General features: G+C 37.1%; 1 protein-coding gene across 2 annotated transcripts in view; it reads left to right on the top strand.

The window, feature by feature from the left end:
• The window catches only part of LOC149302895 (ataxin-7-like protein 1), a 51,610-nt gene that overhangs the window by 24,695 nt on the left and 6,603 nt on the right, over positions 1 to 20,312 (top strand). For both annotated transcript variants that reach the window (XM_089482123.1, XM_089482124.1), the window contains exons 4-5: positions 7,969 to 8,191; positions 16,776 to 17,032. In XM_089482123.1, coding sequence (XP_089338249.1) covers positions 7,969 to 8,191; positions 16,776 to 17,032 — 480 coding nt within the window. The remainder of the gene's footprint in view (positions 1 to 7,968; positions 8,192 to 16,775; positions 17,033 to 20,312) is intronic.

The raw sequence follows: 20,312 nt of genomic DNA on the forward strand, positions 1-20,312 counted from the left end.
GCAGACTTCTGCAGGGGTCTGGCTGTGCGAGCAACTTCTCTGGCCCCACCCCCAGAGGAAGGAGGGGGGAGGCAGAGTTATGTGACACTCTACTAGCTTCCTGTTCTCCTGCTGCTCGCGACCAAAGCCCAGTAAGCAGCATGGCCCCAGCGGACATTTTGAGGTCTGATTATAAGACGACCTCGATTATAAGACGAGGGGTATTTTTCAGAGCATTTGCTCTGAAAAAAACCTCGTTTTATAATCGAGCAAATACGGTGTGTGTATAATATATATATATATATATATATATACATACATACATACATACATACACACACACACACACACACACACACACTACCTCTTCTCAGTGCCTTATGTTTGTCCTCACCCCATTCCCTCAAGATTGTAGGCTTGTGAGCAGGGCCCTCTCCACCTAATGTATCGCTTTGTCTTAGTCTGTCAATTCTCGTCTTGTCATACCCCTCAAATATATGTACAGTGTGTGTGTATGTATGTATGTATATAGCCATACATTTCATATTTTTACTTTCATTTAACAAGTAAAAGTTAAAATGTATGTATCGTTCTATGTTTACATGACAAACAGAACTGTTATTCCAAAATATAATGTGCAAAGCACAACTTGATGCTTAAAAGAATTAGGTCTACATATACCATTTTTGACCTAACCACCAATCAGACAGATGCTGGAACTAGATATTTATTATTTTCTTTGTATATTTGTTAAGGGCAGGACTGCATACATACTTAGATAGTATATTAATACTGGAAAAAGCCGTGAACAAGCAGTCGAAGTTTCCCCAATTTCTGGCTACTCCTGGTATATAGGTTTTATTTTATAAATGTATTTACTGATATGTCCAGTAGGGCCAAATGAAATTAATGAGAGTTCTGGCTTTTAAGAGTATAGAAAAGTCATAATTTTTATTGCTGCTTCTCAATGTTTAGTAATAAAGTGGTGAGACATTTTTATAGGTAAAACAAGATTTTGAAATTGTTTATAGTACACAAGACAAAAAAATTAGCAAGGGGGGATCATCCCAGACCAAATCACTCTTCAGGAAGAGTAGTATTGATGTCTGATATGTACAGCGATCGTGGCGTAATAGAACATTTTTTGTAATCTAGGGATTTTCATCCATTCTCTTGTCCCTTTCATATGCAGAATCCTTTCTTCACACATCAACCTTTCAATGTAGAAAGTCACTATTTGCAGTGTTTCATCACTCCCAGTTTTCTGGCCGATTTTCCGTTTCTGGCAGTAGATGTTAAAACTTGAGAAGAGTGGAGCTTGTGTTAGGACAGGATCTATAAATAGAGCAATGAAGTCTTAATCTTTAAGAGGAACATAGATTGTCTTGGGATGACATCCTCTCTGCTCTGGTGCCAGTTTTCTTTTTCTGTTTAAAACATATCTAAAAGAAATTATGTTAGATAATTTTATTAATCTAAATGGCAAAAAAGCGTTTCGCCATATTACGTAGTTCTCCTATTGTCCCTAAAGGAAAACAGTTTTTCCGTAAAAGGGGCCAAGTTGTCAACCAGTAATGAACCCTCTGAAAATCACCCTGGTGCCCACGTTGTCTTTGTGGGATATAAACACTTTGTAGGACTAAAAACATAATACATTCTTAAACACCAGGTGCTTTTTCTAAAGACTGTGTATTTCTACTGTTTGTATTGAATTTAACTGCTCATAGTACAAGTAACGTCCAATTTGTACTTTAAACTAACATGGTTTTTAAATAGCCGCTGTTGAAGAACCCTTCTATCGTCTACTGTTGCTAATCCACTCTTGCTTTTACATAGATTAATTATTTAATCTTTGCTTTTTTTTGTTTTGTTTTTGGAATTTGCATGTTTGATCAGAACAAGGTGGCCTAAATGAATAAACGTCCAACATCTGGCGTGTGTGCTGGGAAAGCCATGCAAATGTTAGTGTGTGTGTTGTGTTCTTTGCCCTGCTGAAAGGACTTAACTTTCACGCAGAGCTTTACAGTGTTCATTACTGCCTTGTTCCATCAATGGGCAATCCGTAGGTAAATGTAACACATTTCTGTTACACTGTAATTAAAAGCAGTGGTCCTAAAGAAAAAAAAAGGCAACTTTCTAAATACATTTTCATGTTTGTAAGCAGCTGTTTGATGGTTACATTGTTTTGTTTTGCTTGTATAGAAACAGATGTTGTAGCGGCATTTCTCCACAGTCGTGTTAATGTACCTGTTGCTGTATCATGTAATTATGTGCGTTTGTGGTAATTGGGAACGTTGTTCTTTGGTCACCTCCTTAACTGTCATGGATCTGTCATATCTTTAAAGTTGGCTGCCTGCCATTCTCTTGTTTGTAGAGTGGTTGCAGCTTGGCTTGTGCAAATACCCTACTGGGAAACACACTTCCTATGATGAGAAATCATTGTATTCCGTTGGAAGCCAAACTTAAACGTTCCATATAGTTATAGTGTCCTGTGTGCTGTATATATGATTTTGTAATGAACATGGAATATTGCACCCACTTTATTTAATGTCTTTACCGGGGAACTCTTGCTATTTCAGCTATGAACTACCATCCCCATTATGGATATGTATTTCCCCATACAGTCTATACCGGGCAGCCTTACCCACTCTAGTAGCTTTGAATTAGGACCCCTATGATGCTTCGCTAAAACTTGAGCTACTGCCAATTACAACTCCTATGGCATTCACCTGATATTATTTGTCCGTTAATTTTGTGTTTTTATGTAAGTAATGTAAACACCTACTATCCTACTGGAATTTTCATTCCAAATGCAATTAAGCAGGTAGCCTACTATAGCCTAGTTAAACAGTTCATATCCTTTACTTCTTGTTTTGAAGAAGATCACCATGTTTTATGACTTGCGGTGTTTTGATTATTCCTATGGATTTTCAAATATTTTTTATAAGTTTTTATTTTGCTTGGTGACAAATGAATTGTTAGCTTGCAAGGACAGGGACCCCCTTTTCTGTATCACTTATAGCATGCTGTAATGTTTTTGCCCATTTTATGTATTGTCAATTTTAAGGTGATTGTTTTCGCTTTTTGTAACAGCGTGACAGAATCTGCTGGCGCTCTATAAATAAAATGTAATCTAGAAACCAAGAGCTATAGCTGTATACCACAATTCTAGCATTGAGAAAAGTAAATATCCTGTGGTGCAAAACACAAAGGATGTCCTTTCCCTACCAGTGGTATTTGATAGAAAGCAAAAGGCCAGATGCACTTTCATAGCAAGTGTGTGTTGAATGGAAGATCCTGCTAAGGGTAAATTTAAAAAATCAGGGTGTCCTGATGAAAGTCAAATAAAGACTGAAACGTTGACCTGCAAAAGAGGAAGCTGTATTTATTGGAAAAAGACCTAGAGTGCTGGTAACTATCCATAGACTGTGTGTGTGTGTGTGTATATATATATAATATATATATATATATATATATATATATATATATATATATATATATATATATATATTGCCTTCTTTGTAGGCATATTATGTAGAAGTGAAAAATATATATTGTGTTTAATGAGTGTTCCGGAGTTTGATTTTTTTTAATTATATTAATTTATATGGCTCCCATTCCCCTTTGAAAGGGGATTTTGGACTTCCAGAAGCAACTTTGTGACTAACAGAGTTCACCACCTGCACGCTACTATAGCAGCAATAAAGCTCTGTGTGATAAGCCTTGTTTTTGTCTCTCTTTCTCTCACACAGTGTAAACACCAAATATTATCTTATCAATACTGTTCTAAATGGTACAGTACTGCCATGGGGTCTGTGAGCAACACTTTATTATCCAGCGATAACATGCTAGATTATGTCTAGCATTCCATGGAAATCTTCAAAAGTCCATACACTTTAAGGTCCATTCACTTGGCTTAAAAAACCCACAACAGCTCTCCTGTCACTACTCTACAAGCATGCAGGTTGTATGCATGTGAATCCAACTTGATTATACATGTGTGCTTGTATATGTGTATGTACAGTATAACATATATATATGTGTACTGATGAATAGGGGGTCGCTGCACATGATTTAAAATGTTTGATCTTTGATAAACTCAGTTTAGTTAGAGTTTGTCCTTTAGACCATGTCTGTTTAAAGAGGCACCCAAATCATGAAAGGAGAAGCACAATACCTGCTCTGGTGGAGGTACCCAATGACCAGTGCTGAGAAACTCCGCTATAAATGTATAGCGAGAAGTCACCGACCTGAATGTTTGTTTGATATAGATCTCGGCATTTCATGAATAGCTTTCTGTGACAAATGTCCCTTTATTAAATATTGTCCAGTTACATCCTATTAAGCAATTTGTGGGTGATTACCCAACAAACCTCTTATACAGCTGTGTTCTCCTATTCTGGGGTCCTGTGTTTATACGGCTGTTATCTTTCGGTCATATATTCTATATTCATAAATGCTCCTTCTGGTAGTATATGTAGGCTATATTCTATAATACATAATAATGGTACTAGTATGTATACTAAGCTACTGGTAAGTTTAATGTCTTCAAAAACTGACCCCACAATACATTTTCTATTATTATATTTACATTCATGCATTGAATCTATTGTACTATGTGCTATGGCTGTAAAAGTACAACATATTTAATGTAACGCTTTCGAACGATACATTGATTCAATATTCTTGAACAGATATTGGAAAGACCCAGCGGAGAAGTGCCAGGGCAATTGCTTGGGTTTATTTGGGAAAGGCTTTATGTGGAGGTCCGCAGCGCTGTACAGTGGGCACGTAGGATGTAACCTGAAGTACATCACAACAATCTGGATTTAGGAAAACAAAAGATGATAGGTTTTCTTAAGAATTGTGCTAAAGAAATGCTGCTGTTTTTCTGTAAGGCAAAACCCTTTTTAAGGGGTTAAAACGCTTACATATTTTTTCTGAGAAAGCAAATTTCCCTGTGTGTGTTTTTTTTTTTTTTATGAAGCCACCTGGCATTTAAAGGGTTTAACACCATCCAGTGAAAGATTTCTATCATCCACATGACACGGCCCTGTCTGTGAGCATTCATGTATTTCAACGTGTGAACCTGCAGTCCTTCTTTAATTCATCATACATTTGCAAACATAAAGAGCCAGTAATTTCGCTGCATTAACAAAACAGCCCTGTGGGTGGAGAAAGCTGCAGAACCCCCCCCCCCCCTTCTGCTTGTGTTGTTCTTGGCATCTGTCCAGTTCTCTGAACTTCTGGTACCCGACTGGTAGGACCTGAAACTTGCTGTTTAACAAGTGCCTGTCGCCAGCACACTCGGTACGGACAATCAACATTGCTACGTCTTCATCGGGAGCAGGTCAGTGTCTCGCACTGCAAAAGCAATCCGAATTCTTAATCTCACACACACACACACACACACACAACACTGAGCTTGTCTGACGGCAGCTGTGTCAATGCTCGACACTCTGGCTCCCAAAAGTACAGCGTGTTTACAACCGTTGTACAATCAGATTAAGTTGCCTGCGTCTTCCTTCCTCTCTCCCTGTAAGTGGCTTTCATTTTGCTTTGCGGATCTCCCCGGTCCTTGCCATGTTTCTTAGGGCTGAATGCACGCGGCCTTTATTTTTATTGTTGCTATCGCAGTTTGCTTCCAGCAGTGCGAGGCGAGCTGTGTAATAGTGCGTGCGGAGGGAAGCCTCTCTTGTCATTTGCTGATTTCCTCCCTAAGCTACTGCACACAATACCCAGCCCGGGGCTGGCCTGCGTTCGCTAATCTTTGTCTATGTACTGACTCGCAGCATTAACCAGTGAAGGTCAATTCTTTTTTTGGCCCGAAACTCTACTGTGTCAGTGTGCAGGAGAGCCGCGTGCGGAATTGGTTAACTCTTTCCATGTGGCCTTCTATGTTTAGCAAATAGCAGATGCATCTGTGTACTGCTGCCTGTAAGCAGTGCCAGATCTAGTAGGCCTTGAGTCTCGTACAGGCTGAAGGGGATCTGCAAGGCGTTCTTCGGTTTGTAGGTTAAATCCGTTTTCTCTCCGTTCCGAATGTATTCGCTTGTAATGTTATGTAAAGCTGTGCCCAGTCCATGACGAACAATTCGCTAAATGCAAGCCGAATGTGTGCTTTCTTGCTTAGATGTACCGTTGCTTTATACATGTTCTTTTTGTTAAAGAAAAAAGTTACTTTATATATAACGTTTACAAATATGCTTATTTTATAGAGTTTTTGTTTTTAACCACGTCTAGCAGAAACAATGTTGAAGAGATAACACAGGGACACAGCTGGCTTTGTTAACGTCCTATTGACAGGACTGATACAACCATTATGTTCAATCGGGACCACCATGGGATCTGCTGGTTTTGCAGACCTTACCAAAGTAACCAGATTCTTGCACATATTAAAGCAGAATAACTATTACCTACTTATAACCCCATAAAAGAGAATTTTTTGAAATATTTTCCGTGCCTTTAAAGCACTTGACATTCTGTATAACTGTAATCATTTCTCACACCGAATTTGCTGAAGAAGAAACCCAGATATTCTCAAAAGCTTAGAATCCGTTATACGCCAGTTAGCCAATAAAAGTATCATCTTTACCAACTTTGCTTTCCCGCACCAGGGAGGGAAGATATAAAACCGATGCATCTGTCTCAGATTTTCTGACGTCCAGAAAAAGAAATATGTATACATACAGATACGCATAGATTCTTTCTTTCTTTCTTAACGGAATTCTTTTCATAGACATAGTTAGTGGAATAAATATTTTACTGCTCCCATTTTTATGTTTGCTCTAGCTCCAAGAGGAGACATCATATGATTTTGGTTTCCTTTGTCTTATGTTAGGGAGGAATCGGACCTTACGTTTAATAAGAATAATGGACTTAAAGGTGCCGTTCCACTTAGACAAATTATTAATTGCAGGCTCTTGTATGCTAAGCTAATAAACCTTATCAGATTTGTCAATTTATTCTTTCCTCTGAAGGTTTCAACATCAGAAGCATTTTCAGTTTCTGTGGCAATGGCCTGCCGGTGCTTACTTTTGTACCACATGACAAGTGTTCCTGGCAAAAAATATGAATAAGGCAAATTTGTTCATGGCAAAAATGGATTTGGCAAGAACACTTGGAATGGGAATGATGTTCCTAATGCTGCATTTAGTAATGTTGTTTTTATTACTGCTTCTAAATTTGGCAGTTTATTAATAAACCAAAAACGCAAAAAAATACCATAACCAGGTTTGCCTGTAAAGCCTGATGATGAATCATCTATGAATGCTTTTTCAATCTGTTAATGATACGTTCATCAAAAATATAATGAGGGTCACTTTAAGCCTAATCTATAATCTAGATCAATATGTGTAAATTATGTAATGTTTTAACATTTAGACTTTAAAAATGTAGACTTTAAAATGTGACCATACATTGTTGAGTTATTGTTAGAAAATGAAACTTTTGTCTCATTCCCCCCCTGGCTGCCTTTACTAAAACTAAGATGCATTCTTTTTTTCATAATTCTTGCGCATGTAGCAGTAGCTCTCCCTTTGTAGTCACTGAAACCGCAGCCAATCACATGTACGCTATCCGGACACTGATTTTTGCTTGCAGACATGTGATTGGTTGCAGCTTCTGTTGATCAGATTTCCAGTTTTAGAGAGCATATGCTAGAAATGTACTGATGTATGCTCATGCTTTCAGTAGAGGCAGCTGGAGGAGGGATTAAATACATTATTTTTTTTTACCTTTTGGTTCTGGCAAATTTTGCGAACGTAGGACATGATAACATAAGGGAATACTTTTCTGCTCTGAGGTTAAGGGATAAAATAATATTTCCTTTTAAACCAAATATCTCCAAAACAATTACTTTGGTTGACAAAAAAAAAAAAAAAAAAAGGTTTACTCTGTGGTTAGTCTTAATAAATTTAGTTACGATAACAGTCTCATTTTTACTAATGAGAGATAATTTTATGTGTTCAATTGTTTTCTTTTCTTCAGAAAGAAGACACGGTTCAATGTGCAAACCTTCTCCATCCCCGGCTTCTCCTCCCTCCAACAGCAGAACATCCCTCACACAAATGAAGCAGAAAACGTGTATCAGCAGCCATAACCCTGTCAACAGCAATTCAAAGCCATTCAAAACGCCCAAAGACAATCTACTTACCTCCAGCAACAAGCAGCACACAGTGTTTACCCCTAAAGTGTCAAGAGATAAACCATGGTAAGTAGTCCGAGTGAAGGCTTTGTTGTATGTTGGTGCCTCTATACATTGGTGACATAGTATGGCATGTATAGCAGGACTGGAGCAGGATATCCATGGCTCCTAGATTTTTTGATTTGGTTCCATGTTTGTGCTATTTCATATATTTGTTTGTCTCTAACCTCTACACAAATGTATCCAGCACCATAGTAGACTGTTTCATATGACTTTGTTTAGGTCAACGCGTTCTGCTTTGCCTCTTATGTGGCTCAAGAGATATTTTCACGTTTGATTGTAGTTTTCTGAATTATGTTGCAACAATAAAGTCTTTAGTATAGCAGAGCTTCTCCTTGCATCACATCGCTACAGGCTATAATTATAATATATTAATGGATCACATGTTTTCCACAGGATTGCATATTCAAAAGTAATTATGCGTTATATATTTAGTCATAAAATGTTGTATGTTTGTTTTAGATTCTCTTTCTACTAAAATGAAAAGATGTTATATTACAATGGTTCTTTAGTGAAGGTATTTCAGCCCATTTCTCTCCTGGGCTTTGTGTATGGTTTATATGTACACACCAAACATGTGTAGACATGTGTAGACTACCACACTACATAAAGTCCTTTGAATGAAATATAAAATCTTGTACCTGCATAACAGTATTGTGCCATACTTTAGTAAATATTCATGAAGATTGATTTTACTATAAATTTTTATATTGTCAAATCTATTTACTTATTTTTAGTTTATTATTGTTTTTTCACATGCACATTTTTGTAATATTTGAAATCTGTCCCGAACTTACCAATTTTCAAACATGCTCCCAGCGCTTGGCATCCAGTGGCTGTATAATGGTGACAGGGAGAACTTTGCCAGATAAACAGGAACAACCCAGCCCCCACTCAGCCACCATAGGTACCTATAAGCTAAAAGGAGGTTGAGGGTGCAGAATGGTCCTGGGCCTGTTATTTTATCTATATTCTTTAATTTAAATATCTTGTTTAACTTCACAACCACACACAATGTAAGTAAAAAGGTGTGCTGTGCTTCTGGCATTGTTAAGTTAATTAACTGTGTGACACAGCAAAATGGGGAACAAATTAACAGGACCGAGCCAATCCATTACATGCTTAAAAACATAAGCGGGTCAATGTGGCATGATAGGATGTGATTTACTTTTGTGATTAAACATTGAAATTCTTGCATGTGCCAGAGAACAAAAAAGGATTACCGCACGCACTCTTGTTAAGAAAATAACAATATTTTTTTTTTATGCCAATGTTTCGGACAAAAAGTGGCCTTCTTTAGAATGCAGACCTAAACATTGGCATAATAAAGATTATTAACACTTAATTAGTTATGCAGATGGGTAGAACATCTCCTTAACCGCTACCACCTCCAATGTGCACCAACCAAATTATACTCATTTGCCAGAAAGAAAGAAAGAAAGAAAAAAAAGAGTCAAAAGTACTTGATCTCATTAATGAATTAAGGAATACAAATTGTCTGTAGACCGGATAATCTTACATACGTTATGTTATGTATGTTAGAGATTGTCCAAGACCAGAAATCTGGCATAGCTCTGAGTCTCATTTAAACTAAGGTATTGTTGAGTGTGAGGGTATTGCGTAGTTGCCTTAGAAGCCATTATAATGTGTATAGAAACAAGTGTACCTTAAAATATATTATTTTCCAAATCATTTACTCATAACTAGTATTTTATATATATGTGTATGTATGTATGTATATGTTTCGGGGGTGGAAAAGTCCTCTCAAATACTTGTTTTACCTATAGTTGACATATCATGTCATATTCTGGAGTCCTTCATTAACATTATCAGGAGCGCTACCGTGTGATGATATCACCCACCATATCTTGTTTTGTGGTTCTTGGACTTACTCAGTTGTCCCTCTGCTATCTGCATTTGACTCCAGTTTTGGCTACTTGAAGCAGACAGTGATTGGCAGAAAAGCACTCTAATTGAAATCAATGGTAACACTTTCTGGTGAATACCTCACTGCATTTGGGTTAAAAAAACTATAACAGATATAAGGTAATATTAGCTATCAAATGCTTAAAGATTACAAAAGAAAAACATTGTGGAATGTGTGGTGGATTTAGAAAGTGTGGTTTTGTGTGTGTTTTGTCTTTAAAGGCCAGCAAGGTTTATTTTCGGATTTCATTTGACTGTGACCATTAGGCGAAAAATCCAGAAAAGAAAGTTGTTCTGGTATTTATTTTCATAATAACAGGGGTAACACTAATACAGTAGTTTTTATTAAATCTTTTTTTATCAATTTATGAAATACAAATGCCTTTTTTTTAGTTTTGAAATGTTTAGCAAAATATCGCCAAATATGCAATATGTTCCATATCTTGGAGAGGTGTTCGTATTTGTGTCTTCTTATGATTAGTGTGTATGTTAAGAATTGGTTATGAAATCTCTGCCCTTACGGATCACTTCCAGTTATTAATAATAATCATCAGATTACATTGGTGTTTATTGCGAAATGGAATAAATAGAGCAAAAGTGTTTCCAAAAATGACTTGGAGATGTTGGAGAAGGTGATGGGTGCTAGACCCATAGATCTTGAGTTGCCGTACATTATTAAGGAGCAAACCCACTAAGTTTCCCTACATTGATGGCACAAATGTTTTGTCGAATGTTCCCCAGTGCAATATTTGATGGTTGACCCAGCCCTCCTGGTGATTCAGCTATACTCGCCACCTACAAACCCACGGTTTGCTTTAGAAAACCTTTTTATTTTCTGCTGTTTATAGGAGAGGTTGTTCAGCAGGGTAAATGTGTTAAATTGGCTCAACTTGGATATGGTGAGGCCACCGTTCATTGCATCATATGAACAGCATTCTGGCTTTTGCCATAGTGTGTCCATAAATCCATAATTGTTCTGTAAAACTCTGTCTTCGCCAGCTAATTTTATCCATTACTGAACTAAAAATGTTTTAGCTGATTTGTATAAAATATGAACGGTGTGATTTCTCCATCAACTGTTCTCTTGTGTTGTTACTTCTTAACACAGGACCGGCTAAATAGTATATTGGGGTTATGTCTAAAAAGTTACCAATTCCAGTGGTTGCTATGGTGATAAGAGCACTTTTTAAATGCTGCGCCATGATCACTTTTTATACATAACCGCCATTAAACAAAAAATTTGCTGAGGCACATCTTATATGATCATGAGAGATAAAGGGAAACATTAGCTGGAGATCTGCCATTTGACCTGGCCTAAATTACGTGTTGGGGGAAAAAAATAAAACTTGCATATTTTTCTTCCCTCATAGGGCTATAGTTATTAGTTGTTCATTTTGTATATCTCTTTGCTAGGCCCAGATTCTCTAAACAAAGTGAAGTAAGGGCAAATATTGGGACATCTGACAAAGCAAGGACTGGCATTGTTTGATGTGAGTTTAACCCCGTATTTATGAAGGTAGGTAGGCAAAAAAGTGATCTGTAATGGAGATCAGAAGACTTGTTAAAATTACTTTTTTCATCTGCTTTCATATAAGCTCATGTGTAGTTGTAGGCAGTCCAACTTGTGAAACCCACTCATGGCGGGGTGGAAGTGCTCCTAGACAGATCCTGTTCATATAGTTAGTGCCCATATATATATACATACATACATACATACATACATATGATCTAACTATCTTGTCGAACGCTTCTTTCACTAAAACGTTGGCACGTAGGACTACTATGCATAGGAGTAGCATTGGTATTGTGCGTTTCGTGCATTGCATGATGATACTGCTGCGTACAAATTGTATTTTTTTTTTCTTGCAGGTGTGTCACGCTATTATTAGAGGGACACTCCAGTGTCCCAGACAGCCCTTTCAACAAATATTGCATATTAAAGTACTTTTTACTTTAAAATGCATTATTTGAAAAACACTTCTGTGGGCTGTTTGAAGCAGCCAGCCAGTCAGTGGCAAGAAAGCTTACAGGGTAGTCACATTACATGACGGCTGCCCAGCCAGTGGTGGAACTGACTACTGGTAAGTATATCACATTGCAGGAGATGTATTTGACCAAACTCATCTCCTGCACGGTAATTAACCGGGACCGTGGAAAGGGACAAGTGCGTATACTCTTGAAAAAGAGACAAAGTGATTGCTTGAGTTTGCGTAAAATATACACAGTAACTATATGCTCACTATGTAGTGTGCACACCCTTACAAACCATAGTACGGGTTGAAGTATTCCTTATCCAAAATCCTTGGGGCCAGAAGTATTTTGGATGACAGATCTAGTGTGCTGTTGTCAGAGTACGGTGGTCGTTCTCCCACTCTCTGGAAAAGGCTCTACGTTCTACAGGAGAGATCAGACACCAACAACAGGAGCTTCCGGTCCTCCCTCTTCATCTGAACTGCCCTTTTTATTTTTATTTTTTATTTATTTTTTATATTCCTATCATTTCAGATAAGGGATTTTCAGATGAGGGATACTCAACTTCTAGCTGATACATTTTGCTTCTTTAGCGCTTACCTCAGTTTTATTAAATAGTTTATTTATCTTCTTTTTACGCTACAGACTTTTGACTGTTCTAAGAAAGCATGTGTGGATCTGCTGCTCTGCATGCTTTGTTAAATGCGCTGGAGTCCAGGCTCACAGACACAATTAAATGCATTATTATTTTAGGCTCTGGCATGGTCCTTTGACACCTTTCATGTTTATCACGTTGGATGTGAACATAGAATGCTGTCCATGTGGCCTGCGCACGCAGGGTATTAATGCATTTATTAAATCTGTTTTGATCTGCTCAGATAAACTGATGCTAGGAAGCGGTATTTTCTGGCAAAAGAAAGGTGTGTTCAGGGGTTTTCTTCTGGTGACGTACCTGTTTAAGCTAACGCCATTTTTTTTCTTGTATTTTTTTTTATACCTCCCTGAAGTTAAATCTTTTTTAAATTCTTTATTTTATTGTTTCTGGATTTGGTCCCCAGGACATCAGATTGAATTTAAAAAAAACCCCAAAAAACATATTATGCTTTTTTCTTCTTCTTCTAGTGTTTGTATAATATTTTTAGGCAGCCATATATGAACTCATTTGTATGTGTTATTGCTCTGTTATCTTGGCCCGATCTACTAGATACAACAGATTGTTGTAATTTTCTAAACGCATAGGTCTGTTAAGTGTATAGAACATTTACTTACATCATATATAAAGGTCAATGCCATTCTAGTCTCTTATTGTATATATCTACGTTTTAATGTTAAATGATCAATTGTGCAATGCTAGCACAAGCCAAGCTATGCAACTCTTCAGATCTCATTCTGGAGTTAATTGCTTGATTTGATTTAGCCTTCTGTGTGCATCTGGAAAGAATCACAAATGGTGCCGGCTGGGTGAAGAATACCTTTACTATGTTTGTATCTGTGTCAGGTACCTGTTGATACATAAAACTAGACACAAGTTCCACTGTGAAGATTATTAAAAAGTGGTTAGACAAGATAGGAGATTTCAATGTAGAGCATGACTCCAGCCAACCCTGGGTATATCAGATCTAGAAGGTAGTGTCACTATATATGCTCAATGTTGATATTAAGGGCTTCACATGTGTTATGGTTTACTTTGTATCTTAAAATCTGAGAGAATTTTGTATGAAATATTGTCTGCAAAGAACCCTGACTCTCTAACATTGATTCCCCTTATGTCCTTACTAAGCCTGATTGCAATCGTTAATGGCTCAAAGCACGATGCACACAATACAGTGTATAGGGGACACCCTTGCCAGTTCCTATTGAGAACAGAGTCTCACGGATTCATGGGCCATTAAAACTATGCTGGCTGTAGGGTTACTATAAAGAGTGTATTCCATGCAAAAAAGCCCTTCTGTTCCACATCTGCGCAAAATGCCCCACATATATTTCCAGTCAACCAGGTCAAAGGCCTTCTCTGCATCCAAGGCAAGTAATAAGGCCGAGTACCTCCACATTTGACAACTTCGACCAGGTCAACAGTCCTATATATGTTGTCCAGAGCCTCCTCCTGGACAAGCTTGGTCGCCATAAACAAGCTTGTTTTTTTACCAGGCCTAATCTCTATTTTCTCTTTGTATATTGCCATATCAAAAGAGCTCTACAAATATTACTAATAAGAAAAAAGGAAATAAATATAGCATATATCATTGTATTAATAACTTATTCATACATTTAGTAGTAGAGGAATAATATTTAAAATGGGGAGAATTCTCACACACTTCATATACTCTTTACATTCTGCTGGGATGGACCCTTAACAGTAGACAGATCTATTAATCCACTCAGAACAAATTTCCTCTTACTTATCTGAGGTGCATTATTATTATAATGGCATTTCTTCATCTTGCATTGCAAGTATATCTGATCCACAATTTTTGCCCAGTAAAGGAGAGCACCAGTTCTTAATTATAATCCACATGACCGCCACTCATATGCGAGTCTCCTGCCTTTTTTTTTTACCCATTTTTAGATCAGCAGTTTATAATAAAGATCAACTATATCTTCAATATGAGGGGCTATTTTAATCCCCAGTTATTTCATTTAAATTCATACTATGACCTTCTATATTTCCTAGAATTCTAATCTTCTGAGCAAGGGGTTCAAAAAAGAGAATGTGTAGCAGGGCAGGCAGGGGACACCCCTGGTGAGTCTCATTTGATATATTAAATCATGGGGATTTTATCCCTCATCCCCCAATTCTAGTCACTGGGAATTTTTATAGAGCCCAGATAGCCCCCCCAAAAAGGCCAAAAGATGCCAAACCCTGTCAAAGGCTTTTTCTGCATCCAAGGACAGCGTTGATGTCCCATTACCCTAGCTGTTGCTCAATAACTCCAAGGGTTTCCTAATGTTCCCCAAGGCGGATCTGGCACAGATGAAGCCTGACTGATCTATATGAACTAACTGCTTCATGACTTTTTTAAGCCTGTTTGCCAAAATAGAGGGATAGACCTAGGTGTCCACATTAATTAGTGAAAGGATTGCATTCTTTTGCAATTTTTTTTTTTTTATAAAACATATTTGAGTAGCCCAGGTGACTTTAGTGACTTGATTATTTTATTCTACAGAGATTGGCGTGTTTTAGGAGATATTATCTCTGTCCAAGTATTTTAACTTGATATACATCTGTATAGTTGTCCCTTTTTAAATTTTTATTTGGGTTTAGTGTATGGTAAAGGACTGTTTCTCCCTTTATTACAACTTTATGTATTTTTTGGGGGGGTTGTCTCTTAGATAGAAATGTATCTGCCCTATTTTTATTGTACCAACTTTGTTTTAGATGTATTATGTTTTTGTTTTATTTCCTCCTTTATAGCTTGTGTTTCTCTTTGGTTTATCTCCTGGGGATTTAGACCTTTCTATGATATTAGCAAGTTTCAGGTAAAGTTGTTGAAGAGGCAATCCTTTTTTTGTTGTTCAATGGAGCCATATTTAATTAGGATCCCTCTCATCACTCCCTTAAAGACACACCAAAGTCCAGAGCCACTATATTTTCTTTACCATTTTCTTTGGAATAATTTTTAATATCAATTGAAGTTTACTTTTTTAAATTTATTTTATTTATTAGAGCTTCATTCAGTCTCCAAGAGGATCTGCTACTTCCCATTTGTTTTTACAAGGCCAGACCACATGGCCTCTAAAATTTTGTAGTTTACTTTGTATTGAAAGAGATTTACTTTTGTTACAAAGAAATTGATCGAGAAATAAGATTTTCAATTTATATTTTTGCTATGTCCTTGGGTTTCAGCATGGTGAATTGTTTAATATCAAAAGGATGAACCTTGATGGTACTCATGATTGTTTTCCTCATAAAAACCTCATGCCTATAAATTTGTCTGATAATAATAATCCATGCTAATCTCCAGCAGGCAACATGAAGCCATCGCAAAAAAACATCCATGCCTGTTTTGTTCTATTCTTATTTAAAGCACCACAGATACGAATTGTAATATTCCGGGGTCAATTGAATGCGTAGCTGTTTCTTTTGAAAGTAAAAAAAAAAAGCTGAAAGACACTAAAAACAAGATTTGCTGTTGTATTGGCTACCATTTGGCATGTTTGGTTTACAACTGATATTCTAGTCAGATAACAATATTCACACATGACTAGCGGAATTCTTTAAAGTGAATATATGCGCAGGTGTTGAGAATTCTTGTTTCTGAACGTTTATCACAATGTGTGGTTTTGCCTCATAAATTATGCTACTTTTAGTAGTTAAAACTTTTTTTTTTTTAAGACCAAACGGATATATGTTCAATATTAACTAAGTGAATTAATTTTGTTTTCCATGTTATAATATACTCTTCAATATTTATTATGATGATCTTATTTATTGGAAAGAAGAAAATAACATAGGAATGCACCAGTTATGGTTTGCATACATATATAAAGATGGGAAGATACTATCTCCATGTTTTGTATCTAATTTAAAACATACAGTTGCCAGTTTAAAGTTGTCTTCTTCATTACTGATCCTGTATGTGTGTACTGCACATATCCTCGCACACATGTGGACGAGTCGTTGTTTAAATATCAGATTTTGGTACTATTACGCAGTTGAGTTATTTACAGCATATACTTTATTTGTGTTTTGTAGTGTCCCTGTTCCAGTAGTCAGCCTCGAGAAAATCCCAAACCTTGTCAAAGCAGATGGTGCCAACGTTAAAATGAATTCAGCCACCAACACCTCCTCCGCAGCGGCTTCTTCAGCTTCCTCTTTGACAAAGCCAACTGTGCCACCCAAGCTTGTGCAACAGTCTCCAGAGAAGATCCTAAACGGGAAGGGAATCTCTCTAGACAAAAAGCATCAAAATGGCACCAAAAACAGTAATAAGCCTTACAAAAGACTTTCTGGCAAGTACTCTTCCCCTGAATCATTTGTGAATTCAGTGCTTTGCATTTTAGCCGTCAGATTGAAAAGTCTATGCGCCCCTTTTTCAGAAGAAAGTTATTGTTTTTTTCACAGACACTTGCTTACTTTTTATATTTGCTACTATATAGTTACATAGGCTGAAAAAAGACATGCGTCCATCAAGTTCAGCCTTTCCTATATCTGTTAATTTGTTGCTGTTGATCCAAAAGAAGCCAAAAAAAACCCCGGTTTCGCTCTTTCCAATTTTGCACTAACCAGGGAAAAAAATTCCTTCTTGACCCCAAAATGGCAGTCAGATTTCTCCTTGGATCAATAAGCTGTTTCCCTATAATTAAAGATTATATGCCTGAATATTATGTTTTTCCAGGTATCCATCCAGTTGCAGTTTAAACTTCTGTACAGACTCCGATAAAACTACCTCTGCAGGCAGAGAATTCCACATCCTTATTGTCCTTACTGTAAAAAACCCTTTCCTCTGCTTTAGTCTAAATTTCCTTTCTACCAATCTGAACGCGTGACCACGTGCCCTATGCATAGTCCTGTTTATGAACAGATTTCCACACAATGGTTTGTATTGGCCCCGAATATATTTATATAATGTTATCATATCCCCTTTGAGGCGACGTTTCTCTAAACTAAACAGATTTAAATTAGTTAACCTTTCTTCATAACTATGGTGCTCAATCCCTTTTATTAATTTTGTAGCCTGCCTCTGCACCCTTTCTAGTGCTATGATATCCTTCTTTAGAATAGGTGCCCAAAATTGCACAGCATATTCAAGGTGCGGCCTTACCATTGATTTATACAGAGGCAAAAAAAAGTTAAGCTCAAAGGTCTATAATTTCCGGGCACAGAGTTTGAACCCTTTTTGAAAATAGGAACCACGTCTGCCTTCCTCCAATCCTCTGGTACAATTCCTGAAAGAAAAGAATCCCGAAAGATTAGAAACAGGGGTTCACTTATTTCCTGACTCAGCTCCTTAAGTACTCGTGGGTGAATACCGTCAGGCCCCGGAGCTTTGTTAACATTAATTTTCTTTGGTTGCTGCAGCACCTTGTCCTGAGCCATCCACTCAACAGTTTGACTGAAAATTTTTCTCAGTGGTCCTATGTATATCCATTGCCATAGGTTCCTCCTTAATATATACTGAGGAAAAATAGTCATTTAAAGTTTCTGCTTTTTCCTGGTCCTCCTTAACCAACACTCCCCTCTCTGTTTTTAATGAACCTACGTTTTCATTTTTTGTTTTTTTAGAATTGATGTACTTAAATAATTTTTTGGGGTTAGTTTTGCTCTCTTTGGCAATTACCCTCTCATTTTCTAGTTTAGCCCATCTAATCACCTTTTTTGCATGCTTTATTGGCTTCCTTATATCTTATATAGGATGTCTCTGATTCGTCTGATTTAAATGCTGTAAAAGCCATTTTCTTATTTTTATTTTCTGCTTAACGTCCCCACTAAGCCACATCGGTTTCAATTTGTTTCTTTTATATTTGTTTCCTAGTGGTACATACTGAGAAGTGTACCCTGCTAATATTTGTTTGAAAATACTCAGTATTTTTATCCCTGAAGAGTTTTTGCCGGTCAATAAGTTGTAAAGCTGCCCTTATCTTATTGAAATTGGCCTTCTTAAAATTATACGTTTTAGTATTCCCCATGGGCAATTTCTTTTTTGAGTTTATTTCAAAAGAGACCATATTGTGATCACTATTACCCAAGTGCTCCCCCACTTGAATGTTAGACACAAGATCAACATTGTTATCACCAGATCCAAACAAGTATCCTTTCTAGTTGGTGGTTGTACCATTTGAATGTGTCATTTAACAGGTTCAAAAACCTGAATCCCCTTGCAGAACTACTAGTCCCTCTATCCCAATTTATGTCCGGGTAATTAAAATCTCCAATAATTAACGTGTTACCCAGATGTGTAGCTTTCTCAATTTGCTCTAACAGCTGCTCTTCCTCATCATTATTAACATTATGTGGTTTATAACATATCCCAACCAGTAGTTCTTTTCCTTTTTTTTTTGCCCCAAGTTGATATCTACCCATAAAGCTTCCACAAATCCCTTGTCGCCTTCAAGATGCTTAATATTTGACTTAAGCTCGTTTTTAACAGTTAACTGCCCAGTCATGGGTCTCATCCCACCATGTTTCTGTTATGCCTATTATATCATATTGCTTAGTATATGCTATTGCCTCTAGTTCTCCCATTTTGTTATTTAGGCTCCTTGCATTAGCAAGCATACATTTAATATTATCCTGATTCTCTTGAATTGTATGAGAATTTTTATTAATACATACCTCCTCTGTTCTGATCTTGCCCCTCCCCCCATCTGCACCCCCTTGTTCTGATCTGAAGCCCCTCTCCTTCCTGCGCTATCTCCATTTTCAAGATCTCTGTGTCCCTCCCCCCCTACCACTAGTTTTAAAAACCCCTCCAGCCTTCTAGCCATCGTCTCCCCTAAGTTAACATTATTATTATTTTTTTAATTCCGTCTAATGCAGATTAATATCTTTCCTCAATACAGACCGTTTGGAAAGTGTGTAGGTCAGTGCAATGATCTTAATGAGTGTTGCACAGGGTCAATAAAATATAGGTTGCATTCTCATCTTACACATATGGAGACCTTGCATTTCTAAACACAACCCATATTAAGCATATATGGGTTTATTCACTAAAAGGAGAGGTGGCAGGAGCGTTTCCAGGAGAGTTGTGGTTTTAACTCTCTATGCCAGGCATCTCCAAACTTTTTTCAAAGAGTGCCAGACTTGATGAAGTGAACATGTGCGAGGGCCGACCATTTTGCCTGACATTCTTTGAACCATTAAAATTAAATGCAAATTAACTATTTTATGCAAAGTTTATTGAAAACGGCATACTTTTCATTTTGTGACTTGGATGACAAATCTAAACAGGTGTTAAATCACTCTGCCTTTAATATCAAAAAAACGGATCTATATTTGGGCAACTTATCTGTGGGTCCGGAACGTGGGCCGCAATTAGCCCTCGGGCCGGACTTTGGACATGCCTGCTCTAAGCTAATTGTGAAGGGCTGAGCTGCCCATTTACAAAGTATAATTCAAATGCAGGTAATGAAAATGCCATCCTTTTTAGTTTTAAGAAATATAAATCCATTTTATGTTTTATTATCAGTTATATTAAGATACTGTGTGTACTGTGAATATATTGGTATTTTTAGTATGTATTTTTCCTTCGGCTGCCACTTTAGTTAACTGGCCAGTCAAATATGACAAAGG

Source organism: Sceloporus occidentalis, unplaced genomic scaffold (genome assembly GCF_023333645.1).
Source record: "Sceloporus occidentalis isolate IW3139 unplaced genomic scaffold, rSceOcc1.0.p SCAF_17, whole genome shotgun sequence".
Classification (NCBI taxonomy): Eukaryota; Metazoa; Chordata; class Lepidosauria; order Squamata; family Phrynosomatidae; genus Sceloporus; species Sceloporus occidentalis.